The sequence below is a fragment of the Mastigoproctus giganteus genome, chromosome 10 (genome assembly GCF_048544385.1).
Source record: "Mastigoproctus giganteus isolate SK-2022 chromosome 10, ASM4854438v1, whole genome shotgun sequence".
NCBI classification, from domain to species: Eukaryota; Metazoa; Arthropoda; class Arachnida; order Uropygi; family Thelyphonidae; genus Mastigoproctus; species Mastigoproctus giganteus.
In genome coordinates, this window is record NC_143584.1 from 217156936 (window position 1) to 217174431 (window position 17496).

Below are 17496 nucleotides of genomic sequence, written 5' to 3' on the forward strand. Positions count from 1 at the left end.
AAGGATTCTTCTGCTCCTATGCTTACACTCCTTTGGTAACACTCCGATATCTAGGCAAGTTGATATATCTCTTTTGGGGATTATCCTGACTGCTAATCTCTCTTAGCTCTAGCATATTACAAATATTGCTTCCTATGCATCTAAAAAACTTGGTTTTCTCTTTCGCTCTCGGTGTTACTTTTCTTCCAAACAGCTATTCACTCTGTACAAATCGCAAATCTGCCTTACCATGGAATATTGGTCGCACATCTGGGGTGGTGCCCCCAAAACCTCTCTCAGGCTTCTTGATTTTGTTCAGAAGAGGGAAGTTAGGTTAATTAATGATTCATCTCTAACAGTCTCTCCCCACTCGCTGTCTGATAGACGTACTGTTTCTGCTGCATGCCTCTTCTACAGATATTTCCATGGGTACTGTTCTTCTGAATCGGCTTCTATAATTCCTGCTCTCTCTTTCAAAACAGTCCGAACGCTACTGCCACCAGCCAACATCCATTTATTGTCCAATTTCAAACTCACAGAACCAACCTTTAATCTTCCTTGTTTATTCATTCAACTGCTGTTTTCTGGAACAACCTTCCTTCATATGTATTTCCTGAAAATTACAGTCTGCAGAAGTTCAAGTCCAATGTCAACAAATATCTTCTTTCGTCTTCTCAACCACCAATCCAAGCACAGTACTAAGTACTATAAGTTCTAATACCTCTCGTGTTTGGGGTTTACATAAAAAATAAATAAATAAAATAAACAAACAGGTAGTAAAATTGATCTTCTTGCATTTGGGAAAATACTTATAGCTGGAATTGTGTGGGTTTTTTACGTTACTATGGTGAAATGTTTCCCCTTTACTGAAATCTTCAATCGTATAAAAAACAAATGTTCAGAATCTTCTCTTCGTTCTTTTTTTTTTTTTTTTTTTTTTTTTTTTTTTTTTTTAAGCTTCATAAACTTGTTACTCCATGCGAATCGTGTTAGTTGCAGTTTGTGTGTGCTGTTAAAAAATGCTTATGCATGCAATCACAAAATTTATAATTAAAAGAGAAGATTATCTTGGAAACAAATGCCTCTTGAAAGATTTCTGAAAAAGACTACTCCTTGTGCAACAAACCAATGAGTGCTGAGCCAATAATGAGTGATCAGCGAGTGTCCATTTAGTCGATGTTGAAGAATAAACATTCTTTAACATTTGTAAGTCGTAAATAATTTCTTTATTATCATAATTTGCTTGAATTTACAGGCTACATTTTCATTTCTTTCGATAAATCAATCATTGTTTAAAAATAAACTAATTAGCTAACTAATTTCATTGTTGAGAATGTAAACAATGTTTTTAACCTTATGTCTATGGGAAATAAATTCCTGCTTTACGAGTGCGCACTAGAAACGAATTAACTCGTACAGTCGACAACTATCTGTATTGCAGTTCAAGGAACTATAAACCACTTATAAAGACAGTGAAAATTATTTTAGTGACTAGTAATCAAGTTATTTGTTGGAATTGTCTTACATAAGAACATTATAATTAACTTGCTTTTTTGTATATAAGATATATCTTACTGTAATTGTTATGAGGTCATTAAATACTATTCAAAAAATTGAAAACTGGATAGATCTGATGTGATCCTGTTCTAGGTTTTGTGCATGTTAATTCTCTCATATAAGTTTATATGAATTCCACCATATTCCATTATCATATTCTTTTCTTGATATGTAGTTGAACTACAGACTAACTACGACAACACTGTTCTTACAATACCTACACTACTCACTTTCTGGCAGATTTTGCTTTTTATCACAGTGACACTCTTACACGGTTTTGTGGAAGACCACTGGTACTGTTGACAGATATACACTATATCCACTACTATAGACTACAATAGAACCCCGTTAATCCGTCCCCAGTGATGTGGCCCAAACAGCTTAAAAGATTCTTGAACGATACCGAATTTAAAATTGTGGCCAGGCTAATACGGAAATTACACACTAAACTGAACAATTGCTCCATCCTTTCCTCGTTCGCAACACAAATTAATGACCTGGTATACAACATTTCTTGCGGTGATTGCGACTCATCTTACCAAGGTTCGATGAGTTTTCTTCTGAATATTCATGTTAATCAACGTGCGGCCTCAGTTCGTGCTTCTCGTTCAGCAGTGTTGTTAACGAAAAACATACTTTTTTATTTAACAAGGCCAAAATACTTAGTGTCCAACGTAATTATACATGACTATTAATTGCAGAAACTGTAGAAATTAAATCACACGAGAATTCTGTTAATGTTTCGCCGGCCATATCTGATCTCCGATTCGTGGCTTTTACGTGCATGCGCGAAGACGAATGATCCCTATTTGAGTTTCATGCTCACATCTATTCGGTAATTTTCATTCCTGTGATCACGACATACGGTCAAAAAAGCATTGTCGGCTTCAGGGAAGAAAAATCGTTTTGCAATTTTTTCGTTAAATTAATTTTCTTATTTTAATTGTGTTAAATTGGTTTTTAATTGTGTGTTAAATTGATTTTTAATTTCTGGAGAGTATCATACAGAAGTGTTCTACGTACTATATTGAGGTAAACGTCTCTTATTATTTTACAAATATTAATTTAATATAAAAACCAATTTAGTTAATTTTTTCATTTAGTAACTTTAAATAAAAATTGGTACGTTAAAGATTGTCCAGATTAACTGGAAGCTGAGTGTGGTCCTGTCAAGTCCGGATTAACGGGGTTCTACTGTAGCTACATTCCATGTTTAAAAGTCCTCTAGGGAATGTGTTATTATTTAGCTCTGTAATTTTAAAATATTTATTACAAATGAAGCATGATTTCCTGAGTATTTCCATATACTTATCTCAGCCTGTAGAGAGAGAGAGAGAGACATGACGGTTAAACAATGTGATTTTTTTTTATCTTTATCTTCTTTTTTAAAAGTATTTATACCAAATTTATGGCTTTGGAAATTATTGTTAATTTTCTGTATTGTATAGCTTAAATTACATCAACATTTAAGTGCTAAATGTAATTTCTTTTTAGTAGTGGTATTCTTAAATATAGATCTATAATTCTTCTTATAGATGTACAATCCTTCTTATAGGTATGGTATAGAGTGATCCAAATAGTTATTAACAGAGAAGATGTACAGGGTTATGCAGCCAAGACAGTATTCGAGGTAGGTTGTATTGTTTTTGCTAACTTTATTATTTTTATCTTTAAATTGCTCTCATTTAAAAGATGGAGGTAATTGAAAACAGATTTTCTGGTCTTACATTAGTGTTCTGGCAGTTTCCATTCTTACTGTTCTGCAGATGCTTTTAGTTAAATTTTATTAGTTCAAAGGGTCTTTTACAGATCCATTTTGCTTTAGATATTCTCTTGATATAGTGATAAATATATTTTATTTTATAAGCCAATCTGAATTTAATTCTTTTGGTAAATTCTATGTCGAGAATCAAAGTCCCAGCGGATTAAAACACTAACTGCTCAGCCTGCCAAAAATATTAAAATGCTGATGGTTGTAATAACCAAATGCCCACAGATCACACAGTGTTAGTAGCAAATAATGCTGGAGTTTAATTTTCACTTGTGAAAACAAAAAGTGTTGCCGTAAACAACTGTGGCTTTAATTACAAAGAATGTGTTAGTTTTGTTTTAACAAGTGCCAATCTCCACTACATCCAAAGACGGCAGGCGAGTTACGATGCCCATTGTAACCTCAAGAGACATGATTCATACCACATGATAGAAGAGGGGTACTCAGAGTGGTACATAGATTCCATCAATCCTCATCACATATTGTCAAACAGGAATTCAGAGCCACAGGAACCAATATTATTACAAGGATAATACATAAGGGACCTCTGTAGCCGAGTGGTTATGAGCTGGAGTGCAATAGCACTTGCTCTTTCAGTAGACTGGGATTCAAGCCCCTGACTGCTAAGTACAGTTGATCTGCCAACCCATGTTGGACCAGCGTGGCAGATTATGGTCTATTTCCCTCATCATGAACTGTTGAGGAGGCTTCCTTCCTGCAGTGGATTGATAATGTCTGCTGCTTACTTTACCTTTTTTTTATACGTAAGGAGCTGCAGCACAAAACAAACATTACAGTATGCTGTAATGTACAACCCACATGCACAACCTACTGTACTGGGCTCTTGAATGCTGGGAAGCTATGTAAACAAGAAGTGAAAATCACAGTACATAGCCATGATTGGGTCTGGCAAATGTCCTGAGGATGTTATTTACCAGATTGTGTTGTCCTAATGGTGAAGGTGCTGTCACTGACTGAGGTTATTTCCTACTTTTGGGCTTAGACCATTGGTTGTTATTTCTAGAACAATGCAGTAGACCACCATTCTAGACCATTTTACTCTTTCTACAATGACAACATTATGGGGAGGGCCCTTTTCTGTTTCAACATGACAATGCACCATGTGGTACTCCACAGATACTAGTGACTTTGGAAAAGCTTTACAGATCTGCCCAGAATCCCATTTTAACCTTATACCAGGCCAACATGCCTGCAGTCAGCAGCTTAGCTAACTGCTGTGCTGAAGGAGCAGTGGACCAAAATACCACCTTCCTGTTAACAAAAATTGATTTGCCTTACCAAGGACAATAGTGTCTAATTAAGGTCAAAATTGGACAGATACACTTAATAAATATATCAATACTGGAGGTTCTTTGAAATATATACGTACCCAGCTACTACTGGCAATGTAGCATATATAGTCTACAGGTTAGGTGGTAGATTACTCTATCTACCACCTAAGAGAGTAGGTGTGTGTTATAGGCCTAATGAATCTGATGAGTATAATGAGCAGTTGTGCAGAGAAATAGTGGGGGATTTTAATTTCCCAGAGATCGACTGAATTTTGTGGGTTGGATGATTGTTTTCTACAACAGCATGTTCAGGAGGCAACTAGAGGGAGTAATACTCTTGATCTGATTATCAGTAGTGATTCTTCATGCATTAAGAATCTGTAGATAAAGGAACCACTAGGTGGCAGTGATCACAGTGTGCTGAAGTAGGATTTACTTAAAGAGGTAACTACCATCAGGGGTAAAGGGAAGGGTTTTTGCTTTCGTAAACGTGACTATGGTGGTCTGAGACCGTATTTAAATTCTATACGGTGGGACCAACTGACGATGTTACCAACAGCAAATTTAAAATGGGAAACATTCAAAGAATTAATCTTGGAAGCTACTAGGCTTTTCATACCAACTGAGAAATATTGTTCAAGATTTAGACCTAAATGGATGCCAGATGAACTAATTAGACATGTGACAGAGAACAAAAATGCTTGGGATACATATAAATTAACAGGTGACATAGAAGCCTATGATAGATATAAGCTGGTCTGTAACCAAGTCACAAAGGAGGTTAGGCAGGCAAAGGCAGATGACGAGAAATCTTTGGCAAAGGATGCAAAGAAAAACAGCAAAGAGTTCTTTACTTATGTAAATTCTAGAAGGAAGGGGATGAATCAGATTGGTCCACTTGATATCGATGGTTCAACTGTTGATGATCTTGCTCAGGTAGCTAACAAACTAAATGAATATTTTGCATCTACATTCACACATGAGGAGTTATTCAGGGAGGGGGAATACCAGAGGTGTATTAAACTCTGGCAGTAAGCTAGATAATCTTGTAATAACTGAGAGTAAAGTGAAGGAGAAATTGTTGAAGATAAACATAAGAAAGGCACCTGAGGTGGATGGAATCTAACCAGTTATATTAAAGGAGGCAGCAAAGGAACTCTTTATTACTTAAATCTGTATCACTACTTTGTTATTGGAAGCTTTAAGTGGTGAAGCATGTCTAAAAGCTCCAGCAATCCACATCTCTTCTACCATGTAGTGTGAATCATGTCTTTTGAGGTTATGATGGGCATCCTAACTCACCTGCCTTCTTTGGGTATAGTGCAATTTGTTGCTTTGAAAAAGAGCCATGCACTGCAAAGAGTAGTGGAGAATGGCACTTGTTCCGTCATTCCCTCTAGTGTCTTTCACTCAATTTCTGTGGTCTCCCTGAACTTTTCTGTTTGTAAATACCAAATGTTTCCATTTGTTTGATAATATCAGCCACCAATGATCTAAAGCAGTGGTTCCCAAGCTACTGATATCTATGAACCCCTTCAAAGATGAAAAAGGTTCGCGGACCCCCTATATGTTTGTGCGCGCACGCGTGCATGTGTGAACACTGGATTTTCTGAAAAGAAAATTCAAGGTTTTAAGTTTAAAACAACTCAACTTTATTCTTATTTTTACATAAATATAATAATAACTTTATTTATCATCAATTTGCTATACATACAAAGGGTACTAGGAAAGTTTTGCAATATGACGCAACAATGAATCACAGGAAGCTGCTTGTTGCTGCATGTTGAGACATGTTCATATGTGCATAGTAGCCGCCGCGCCAAGTCGATGGGCTCAGTTATTCATTAGTACTGAGAGAGTAAAGTGCTTGCAATGGCATCGTGGTCACGAAATGAGATAAGGACAGTTTTGTGGTATAATTTCGTGCGTGGTTTAACCATAGACCAGTGCTTAGAAGAAATGACTCTTGCACTAGATGATGATTGTTCACATCGTACAACGATATTCAGGTGGTATAGAGAATTCCAAAGGGGAAATTTCACTCTGGAGGATTCTGAGAGGCCGGGAAGGCCACGAACGTCAGTTACGGAGGAAAACGTTACTGCTGTGAGGAAAATGCTTGACGAAAACAGGCGAGTGACCTACCAACAGATAGAGGATACTTTGGGCCTAAATGCACCAGCAATTCGTTCGATTCTGCAAGATCATTTGCACGTGAAGAAACTTTGTTCTCTCTGGGTGCCGCATCAACTGACTGAAGAGCAGATGACACGACGTGTGACTTGGTGCCGGGAGATGTTAAAAAAGTTTGATAGGGGACAATCTCGGTATGTGAACAACATCGTGACAGGTGACGAGACTTGGCTGTACTATTACGATCTGCCGACCAAGGCTCAAAACAAGGTTTGGGTCTTTGATGACGACACACCCGTAATTGTCAGAAAATCCCGATCTGTAAAGAAGAAAATGATAGCTGTATTTTTCAAATCGAGTGGAATTGTGGAACGTGTCGTTTTGGACACGCAGAAGACAGTCACAGCTAAGTGGTATACTGAACAATGCCTGCCTAAAGTCATTGGATCTATGAAGAACCTGCGGCCAAAGTCAAGAATGGACACCTGGTACCTCCATCACGATAATGCTCTAGCTCACCGCGCCAAAGCCTGCACCGAATATTTGACCACGACAGGACTGAAACTTCTCGAGCGCCCTCCCTACAGTCCAGACCTTGCTCCCTGTGACTTTGCACTGTTCCTGCATGTGAAAATGAAGCTAAAAGGGAGGCGGTTTTCCAGTGATGAGGACCTTCTACGGGCTTGGGACAACGAGTGTGTTTTACTCCCTAGTGAAACTTGGCAGAACTGGTTTAAAGATTGGTTTCGGAGGATGGAGAGGTGTATTGAATGTAGAGGAAATTACTTTGAAAAAATTAAATAAACAAAGCTGTATTGCAAAACTTTCCTAGTACCCTTTGTAGTATGAATAATTTGACCAGTTCCAGAGGGTCTTTTGCGGATCCCCTGGAACTGGTCTACGGATCCCCACGGGGTCCGCATTCTGGGAATCGCTGATGTAAAGGCATTGCAGTAGTGCAAGCAGATTAATTCTTATAATTGCATTGTATGTTGACTCCCTGTTGAAAGTTGCTAAATTGAATATCTCAACCCAGGACATTTTGTTCATATACCTGCTTCCAGCATGGACATAATTCCTTTTATGCCTAATCTCGACACTTGTGTGGTGCTGGTGCATATGTTTCATTTTTCCCAAATAACTGCATAAAGTTACTTTTAATAAATAATGAAGGTATGTGATTTTTTTTTTTTTTTTCAACAACCAATAAAATAGTTGATAAATAAAACCTCCATGGTTTAGAATCATGACAAAAGCATGGTTATATCCCCACATAATATTATTATTCATTTCTTTATGCTGTATGTTGTTAAAAGGTTTTACATTCTTTTAACGTGTAGCAATAGTTGCCATCATAATTCAGACAGTTGTTGTTATCTGTTAAAATCTTGTAAATAGGACTAGACAATACCATGAAACAAAAGCACGATCTTAGAAATAAAATGTAGATTACAGTATAAAAGTAATATTTTCATATCTCCCTGCCTGCCAGTCATCTAAAACGTTTTTTTTCTGGAAAATTGATACTGACAGGGCTAGCCAAGTGGGTAAAGTGCCTGCCTGGCAACCCAAAGGTCGTGGGTTCAAATCCCGCCTCTGGCCTGGATCACAGTAAAATGCAAAAACTTTGGGAGGTGCATTATGGCCACAGAAGCTGATGTGCCAACAACTAACGAAAAAAAAAAAAATCTAAAACATTTTTTTCTGGAAAATTGATAACACATCTATCTTTTTCTCTTATAATGAATGAGTTTTAGTAATCCTCAAATCAGTTCTCACATTTAACTATAATTGTATAAGATATCGATTTGGCTGTTCAATTCAGTATCAGCAAGGTTGTGATGCTTGCTGTGTTGGAAGCATTTGCATATTTCCAATAAGTTTAACAGTAATTCTTCCAGAAATGAGCTCAGTTATCATATACAGTCCTCTTCATGTTTTCCACAGATAAATCAAGCACATGCCTTAATAAAATTATATTCAAAACTATTAGTTATAGATTATGAAACTTTAGTCATTAAATGGTTCAGGCAGAATTCTTTTGCTTCTGATTTTCTTAACGTTGCTTATCAGATGAATTTTCATAATTGTGGAACCTTAGTCATAACATTGATACCAAAACATTTTAAATAACAGCCTAGATCTAATTATCAGCTTTCAAACCACTAAAGATAATATTTGAAAGCTAGCCATTTGGGTTTTTAGACTTTGGCCTTTCAAATAGAACAAACTTAACTACGGAAAGATCTGAACCTCCCAAAAATACCCACGTTCATTTTGCATAAATACTTGGTATCAATTCCAATCTCAGTGCTGCTCACTTCTACCTGCAGTCTGCCAAATCCCCCTTAATTTTTTCTGACACAATGTCAATTATCGGTTATCTCAACCACTGCTCATCTCAATTAATATAATTCACTGTATGATACCTTTCACTTTAAAGGTGGTACTTGCGCATGTGCCTGCTCTGATATTCCCTGTGAAAGACCTACTAATTTGGAATCTCCCTTTTTTGATCTTCTCTTGCATACAATCTCTCTACCCCATTGTCAAATTCATCTGCTGTCTCTATCATTTTGCTAACTCCACTAATCACAACTCCAGGTGGCTTCTGTTTTCTTGTCACTCGAACGCAGCTGGTCAAGATGCTGAGGCCTTTGCAATTACAGGTAGTTCTCGACTTTACGAGTTAATTCATTCCTATTGCGCACTCGTAAAGCAGGAATTTATTACCCATAGACATAATGTTAAAAATAGGGGTTACGTTCTCAGTGAAATTAGTTAGCTGATTAGTTTGTGTAAACTATGATTGATTTATCCAAAGAAATGAAAAATAGCCTTAAAATCAAGCAAATTATAATAATAAAGAAATTATTTATGACTTACAAATGTTAAAGAATGCTTATTCTTCATCATCATCATCGACTAAATGCACTCGTTGATCAGTCATTATTGGCTCGGCACTCGTTGGTTTGTTGCACAAGGAGTCGTCGTCTTCAGAAATGCTTCAGGAGGTGTTTGTTTCCAAGTTAATCTTCTCTTTTCTTTATAAATTTTAATAGCATGCATAAGCAAATCATGTTAGTTGCACAAATTGTAACTAACAAGATTTGTGCGGAATAACAAGTTTATGAAGCTTAAAAAAAAAAAGAATCTGAAAATTTGTTTTTTATACAATTGAAGATTTCAGTAAAAGGGAAACATTTCGCCATAACTTAAAAAAATCACACAATTCCATTTATCGGTATTTTCGAAAATTCAATGACATTGAGTTTACTACCTGTTTATAATTGCTTGTAGTAACAGAAAAACCCAATAAACTGGAAAGTGCAAATTGTTTTATAGTCATGACCACCAGAAATGTGCTTTAGAAAACTATCACAGAGCCTTTCAAAATTGGTTCTTATAACAACATATGATAACAATGAAAGTGTAGTGCATTTTAATGATTTGAATTGGTAACTAATACAATTTGCACTATAAAAATGACCTTTTAGAGTTATATAGTGAAAATTTCAACTTCCGAGGTCATGGAAAGAATTACCAAAAAACAATGTGTTATTGGGTTCAAATTACGATATTTTCACGATACGATGGTCCCTCTTGAATGGATTAATGTCAAAAAGCAGGGTGTACTGTATTGTATAGCTACGCGTGTGGTTTGAAATGCAACATTTATGAATGTTTAACATTCATTTTTTTGCAATTAATCTTCATGTTTTCGATTTTGTTGATACTTGATATTGAAAAATAAAAAAAACTCATAAAGCAGGAACTGCCTGTACTAATGACCACAGATTTTTCATTTACCTACCAGAATACCAGACAATCCTAAGCACACACTGAGCACTCCTCATCTTTTTCTCATGAACAACCCTTCAAAGTAGACGGTAGAGGTGAGTGATCCTCCAGGCTCTTCAGATCACAGTTTGGTGACTGTCTCTTCTCCAATGGAGCTTCTCTCTCTGATGGCTATTCACAGTCTCATGTTGTTTGGCATTACAAGAATGCAAAATGGGGTGATCTGCAAGATTTATATTGTTCTTTTCCTTGGTTGGATTACTTCATTCCAAACTCCAGCTTAAAATCTTGTTCTTTATCTAAACTATGGTCTTCCAAGGTGTGCTAGGTTGTTCAAGAAAATGTTGCATTTTGCAATTGGCTCATATCCAAATCTCCTGGTTCATTTTCTGCCTGCACTAAAGATCACAACAATTGTAAAGCCATTATTAATTATTACAAACTAGATTTTGAATAGGCTAAGAGTTAGAAAATTTGCAACTTTTGCCACCAATAGCTTTGGCAAGTGGTGCTCCTGAGCTTACTCCTGTTCTGCGTTGCCTTTTTCACTGACCTTTTTCCTTTTGCTTGGAAATTTGCTTGTATTCATTTAATTCCTAAAAAGGGTATCAAATCCCTCCCATACATTTACTGTCCCATTGCACTTATATCCTCTTTCCAAAATAATGGGTAAATTCATTAACTGCCAACTCCTACACTGTCGCGAAACCTTCTGTCTAATCAGTGATGATCAATGTGGCCTCTTTCGGTGTCTTTCACTGGTGATATTTTGGTTTACGTTACCTATCTATGGACAAATTCGATGGTAAAGTTTGGTTAAACTCAAGCATTTGCTCTTGACAAAGACTTGATCAGGTTTGGCATAACCGTTTTCTAAACAAGCTTCCAACTTATGGATTGTCAACTGTTTTTTTCAATTGGGTATTAAATTTTCTCTTTGACCATTCACTGTCCTATCACTTCTCGACTAATGCTGGTGTTTCCCAAAGTTCAATTCTTTCTCCCGCTCTTTTCTGCTTGTATATTAATGACCTTCTTCCACTTACTGGAAATCCTGTCCATAGCTTTTCCGATGATAGCACATATTCTACCCTTGATGCCTAATGCTTATCTTTAATGACACTCAGATTTCTAGACATAAAGCACATCTCTATTAGGAAAACTCTGATTCTAAGCTCTCTTGGCATAAGCACATCATAATATTGCTTCCTCTGCATCTAAAAAAAACTAGGTAGTAGTAGTGGCATGTGACGCAAGGGTATGAGCTTATGCAGCATCAGCCAAAAAAAAAAAAAAAAAAATCACACCATTCCCTCCAAATGCCTGTCCAGTTCCTCCTTAAATTTATTTAACCTATCTGTAATTACTCGTGTCACCCTTCGATCCCCCCTTTGTGAATTCGTGATACATTTTCACATCTTCAGTCCGTGGGGACCTCCCCTGAGTCCAAGGATGCTCTCATAATTATGGCTAAGGGTTTGCTTAGTTGCTTTGCCGCCTCCTTTAATATAACTGGATAGATCCCATCCACCCCAGGTGCCCTTATGTTTAATTTCAACAATTTCTCCTCCACTTTGTTCTCAGTTATTACAAAATCATTAAGCACCCTGCTACAATTTGATAACCTTCTGCCATTTCCAAACCTTAATAACTCCTCATGTGTGAATGTAAATGCAAACTACTCATTCAGTTTGTTTGCTATCTGAGCAGGATCATCAACAGTCGAATCATCGATATCAAGTGGACCAATCAGATTCATCCTCTTCCTTTTAGAGTTTATATAAGTAAAGAAATCCTTGCTGTTTTTCTTAGCATCTTTTGCCAAAGATTTCTTGTAATCTGCCTTTGCCTGCCTAACCTCTGTTGTGACCTGATTACAGACTAGCTTATATCTGCCATAGACTTCTGAGTCGCTTGATAATTTATATGCACCCATGCATTTTTCTTCTCTGTCACGAGTCTCATTAGTTCATTTGATAACCATTTAGGTCTAAACCTTGAACAATATTTCTTAATAGGTATGAAACTTTTAGTAGCATCCACAATTAATTTCTTGAATGCTTCCTACTTAGAATTTACTGTTGGTAACATTGTCAGTTGATCCCACTGTACAAAATTTAAAAACTGAGACCACTGTACTCACCTTTACGGAAGCAAAAATCCTTTCCTTGACCCCTAATGGTAATTATATCTTTAAGTAAATCCCACATCAGTACACTGTGATCACTGCCACCTAGTGGTTCCTTTGGCTGCAAATTCTTAATACACGAATGATCACTGCTGATAACCAGATCAAGAGTATTATTACCCTTTCTGGTTGCCTCTCGAACATGCTGCTGCAGAAAACAATCATCCAATAAATCCACAAAAGTCTTACTAGTGTGTGAGTGACCAACCCACAAGTTCCAGTCAATATCTGGGAAGTTAAAAACTTCCATTATAAGACATTCCAATTTACTAGCCCATTCTATTTCTCTGTACAACTGTTCATTGTACTCATTCGAGTCATTAGGCCTATAACACACTTCTACTCTTATTTTTGCTTTCGCAGTGCTTATGTCACACCAAACTGACTCAACAGTGCACTATTCATCTATATCAACTGGATGCACTTCTTTTGATTTTGTATTTTTTTTTTTAATTAACAGTATAACACCTCCTCCCTTCGTATCCTTTCTGTACACATTGTACTCCCCAAATTCCAGTTCTGCATTCCTTATATCTGTGTGACACCACGTCTCTGCTATCCCAACAATATCCGCCTTTGATGTCTTGACCAACACTTCAAATTCATCAAATTTATTTACTTACTATACTTCTAGCATTGGTATACATGCAAGTAGACATGTACCAATTCTTATTATTATTTACCCTAACACATCCCATATACCCACCTGTTTCACGATGACTGCCATCAGTCCCTCAAACCTCCAGCACCCCTAGCTGCAGGTCGCTACTTATTCTAATAAACTTGTCCAATAATCACCTTCACCTCTGCCTGCAGCTACTTTTAACCTTTTAGTCTGTGAATACCCCCAAGCTAATAGTTTTCCGACCCACCTAACACTGCCTCGATAGCATCAGCAAATATTCTTGCACCCTTTATATTTAAGTGTATCCCATCCCTGTAGAAGCAGTCTCTCCTGTTAACAAGCACAGACCACACTGAAAAAAATTGTACCCCTTGAGCCTTGCACATTCCCTCCAGGGCCGAATTGATTGACAAGGCTCTCATCATGTACTCCCTCCTATCGTGTCTGGGCAGAATTGCAGATACTTTCAAATTTAACCCTGACTCATGACTTTTTTTTTGCAACATTGACCTGTACTTGTTAAGTAAATCTGCAGATCTCCTAGTCTTAATGTCATTGGTGCCAACGTGTACAACAGTATCACCTTTTGTGCCCTTAAAAGATGATATATGCTTTACAACGTCGTCAACTTTTTTACCTGGCAGACGTACCCTGGTCCTGTTCCATCTATCCTTTTTGCACAATATATTCCCCGTCTCCCTGACAATAGTCACCAACAATAACTAGTTCCTTTGGGACCAGCGCATTCTGCCTTGGAGATTGCCGCTGTGTTGCCTGATACCCAGGAATGAGCTCTGGCATTGAGTTGGCAGCTGAGAGCTTGACGAGCCCCTCATATTAATTTCTTCAAGGGCATCTACCCTACACCTCAAGCTCTGATAGACGCCCAGTAGAACGCTGAGTTGATGCCTAATTTCTAGACTCTCTGCACCTGGCACACACAAAGACATTCTCCTTGGCTAAATCATGTTCTGTTCCAGAGAGTTCGGCAAACATTTTACAAGTTACACATTTTTTTAGGCTGTGATGCGTTGGAGAATCGCCTCCCTCAGTTCTCCCCCGAGTCACAGCACTCCTGCCATTTTGTGCCCGTTGGTTTGCTGCTCTAGTCTGGGGCATGATATTTTAAATTAATAAGATCAATAAATTTAATTAATTAATTGTTAATACTACTCTATCTAATAGAATCCTAAATGCAGTGATGCGTATTACGCTATATAATTATACGTTAGAGCTACCTAGATATCACAATTAAAAATTTGAATTCCCTACTACTCTATACAAAAACAATGGCTGCAAGATTCGAACGAAATAACGGTTTTACGTATATTAAGTAGTAATGTACAAAAACTCTTTATCTAAATTAAAAATAAAAATAACCAGCATAACTATAACTATAAGACTACGTATAAAGTACAATATAAAATAAGAATTAGATAAATAAAATGGCAAACACTTATCACTTTTTCGTAGCCTGTAATTTTTAAAGGTTTTCTCTTTTGCTCCCAGGTTACTTTTCTTCTAAACAACTACACACTGCACAAATCTCAATTCTGCCCTATCATGCAATATTGTTCCCACAATATCATGATGCCTCCAAAACCTCTCTCAGGCTTCTACACTCCATTTGAAAGAGGGCCGTCAGGTTAATTAATGAACTGTCTTATAATGTTTCTCCACTCTGTCTATATGACACAATGTTTCTGCTGCATACCGTTTCTTTAGATACTTCCATGGGCACTGTTCTGAATTGGCTTCTTTAATTCCTGGTCTCTCTTTCAAAACAGTTTGAACACATGCCGCAACTAGTCAACGTCCATTTACTGTCCAACTTCAAGCTCACAGAACCAACTTTTCTCTACCTCATTTATCCCTTCACCTTCAGCTTTCTGGAACAACATTCCTTCACATAATATTCCTGAAAATTACAATCTACAGAAGTTCAAGTCTAATGCTAACAACTGCCTTCTTTATCTTTTCTTTTCCCAACATTCAACCCACATGTGGTACTAACTACTATAAATTTTAATGCCTTTCATTTTTTGTGGTTTTCATTTAAAAAAAAAGTTAATTTCACCAGTCTTGAAACTGATACAGAAAGTGCATAGCTTTCTCAAAGAGAATTTTATAAATTTTAATTTTTCACATTCATCAAACCACATACAAGGCCAGTCTCAAAATGCTTGCAGTTTGCGATTTTCTATTCGTTCATGAAGGATTTGCTATAAATGCAACATTTTAAATTTCGGTTATTATTTTGTTTTCAGGCCTTGCAAGCTCCCGCATGTCATGAAAACATGATTAAAGTTGCAGGATATATTCTTGGGGAGTTTGGTAATTTGATTGCTGGAGATCAGAGATCCAGGTAATTTTCTTTGTTATTATTTTTATCTAAAAATATGAAATACAATTTGCTTCATGTTTATTTACATTCCTTTTATTAAAAATATTAAATTTCTCTGTCTAAAAGATTGGGTAAGGTTGTATTTCTTAAAGTTTTCTTACCCTCACAAAGTTGCAAAATATTTATTTATTTTTTTTTATGTAAAAAAAAAAAAAAAAATATTGAAAGCCATTTGAATTTTGAAAACTCTTTTATCTCAAAAGACTCAAATATTTCCTTTGATACACTTGAATGAGAGTAAGAATTATCTGTAAAGATATAGCAGAATTGTGAGATCCTGATCAATGTGGGTGATCATCAAAAATTGCCATCTTTGCATCATTTGTCTCCCCCTCACTGCAAGCTAATAAAATGAGGTTTATAGAAGATGAAATGCACAAGGAATAATTTCTTATGAGTTTAGGTAATTAACTATATAATATCAGTGTTGATATACCATAGTTTACCCATAAAATTGAACTATGTATGTAGTGTAAAAGGCATAGTTTGAATTGTATCTCATATTGTGGGTGCCTTCACAACGCAATAGCTGGTATTGCACTACTTCAAATAAATTGTGGTATAAATGTTCAAATAATGTGGTATTTGAAGTGTGGAAATAACTTCAACTGTGATGGCACTTTGCATTACCAGGGTACCTGCCCACTCACTGATGACGAAGCCAACTAGCTTTGAAACGATCGTCTGGGTGGTGGTATTCACTGAAAATAAATAATAGTAGCCTTCTCGACTTTACGAGTTAATTCGTTCCTAGCGTGTGCTCGTAAAGTGGGAATTTATTTCCCATAGACACAAGGTTAAAAATAGGGGTTACGTTCTAAACAATGAAATTAGTTTGTTTAAACAGTGATGGATTTATCGAAAGAAGTGAAAACATAGCCTGTAAAATCAAGCAAATTATAATAATAGAGACATTATTTATGACCTACAAATGTTAAAGAATGTTTATTCTTCATCATCATTGACTAAATGCACACTCGTTGATCACTCATTATTGGCTCGGCACTCATTGGTTTGTTTCACAAGGAGTCTTCTTCAGAAATGTTTCAAGGAGCGTTTGTTTCCAAGATAATCTTCTCTTTTAATTATATCTTTCACGATTGCATCCGTAAGCATTTTTTAACGGCACACACAAATTGCAACTAGCACAATTCACGTGGAATAACAAGTTTACAAAGCTTTAAAAAAAGGAATGAAGAGAAAATTCTGAAAATTTATTTGTTTTTTATACAATTGAAGATTTCAGTAAAGGGGAAACATTTCACCGTAATAACGTAATTTTTTACGTTATTACGGTGAAATAACATATTTTTGCAAATGCAAGAAGATCGAGTTTACTACCCATTTATAATTGTTTGCAGTTACAGAAAAGCCCAATAAGCTGGAAAGTGCAAATTGTTTTTATTGTTTTATGGTCGTGACCTTCAGAAATGTGCTTTAGAAAAATATCACAAAGGTGTTTAAAATTGATTCTATAACGGAACATATGATAGTGATGAAAGTGTAGTGCATTTTAATGATTTGAATTGGTAACTAATACAATTTACAAACCATGCTCAAGAACTTTTATATGGCCTTAAGGTCATGCTCGTGACCTTAAAAATATTTTAGAGAGATAAATAGCTTAGTTATACAGTGAAATTTTCAACTTCCAAAATCTTGAAACAAATTACCAAAAAACAATGTGTTATTGGGTTCACATTATGGTATTTTAATGATACAATGGTGTCTCTGGAACTGATTAAT

At 36.3% G+C, this 17496-nt stretch overlaps 1 protein-coding gene across 1 annotated transcript in view; it reads left to right on the plus strand.

Moving 5' to 3' along the window:
- Positions 1–17496, plus strand: part of LOC150079916 (AP-2 complex subunit alpha-like) — a 260057-nt gene that overhangs the window by 135416 nt on the left and 107145 nt on the right. The window contains exons 14-15 of the mRNA XM_090383347.1: positions 3092–3166; positions 15614–15711. Coding sequence (XP_090239473.1) covers positions 3092–3166; positions 15614–15711 — 173 coding nt within the window. The remainder of the gene's footprint in view (positions 1–3091; positions 3167–15613; positions 15712–17496) is intronic.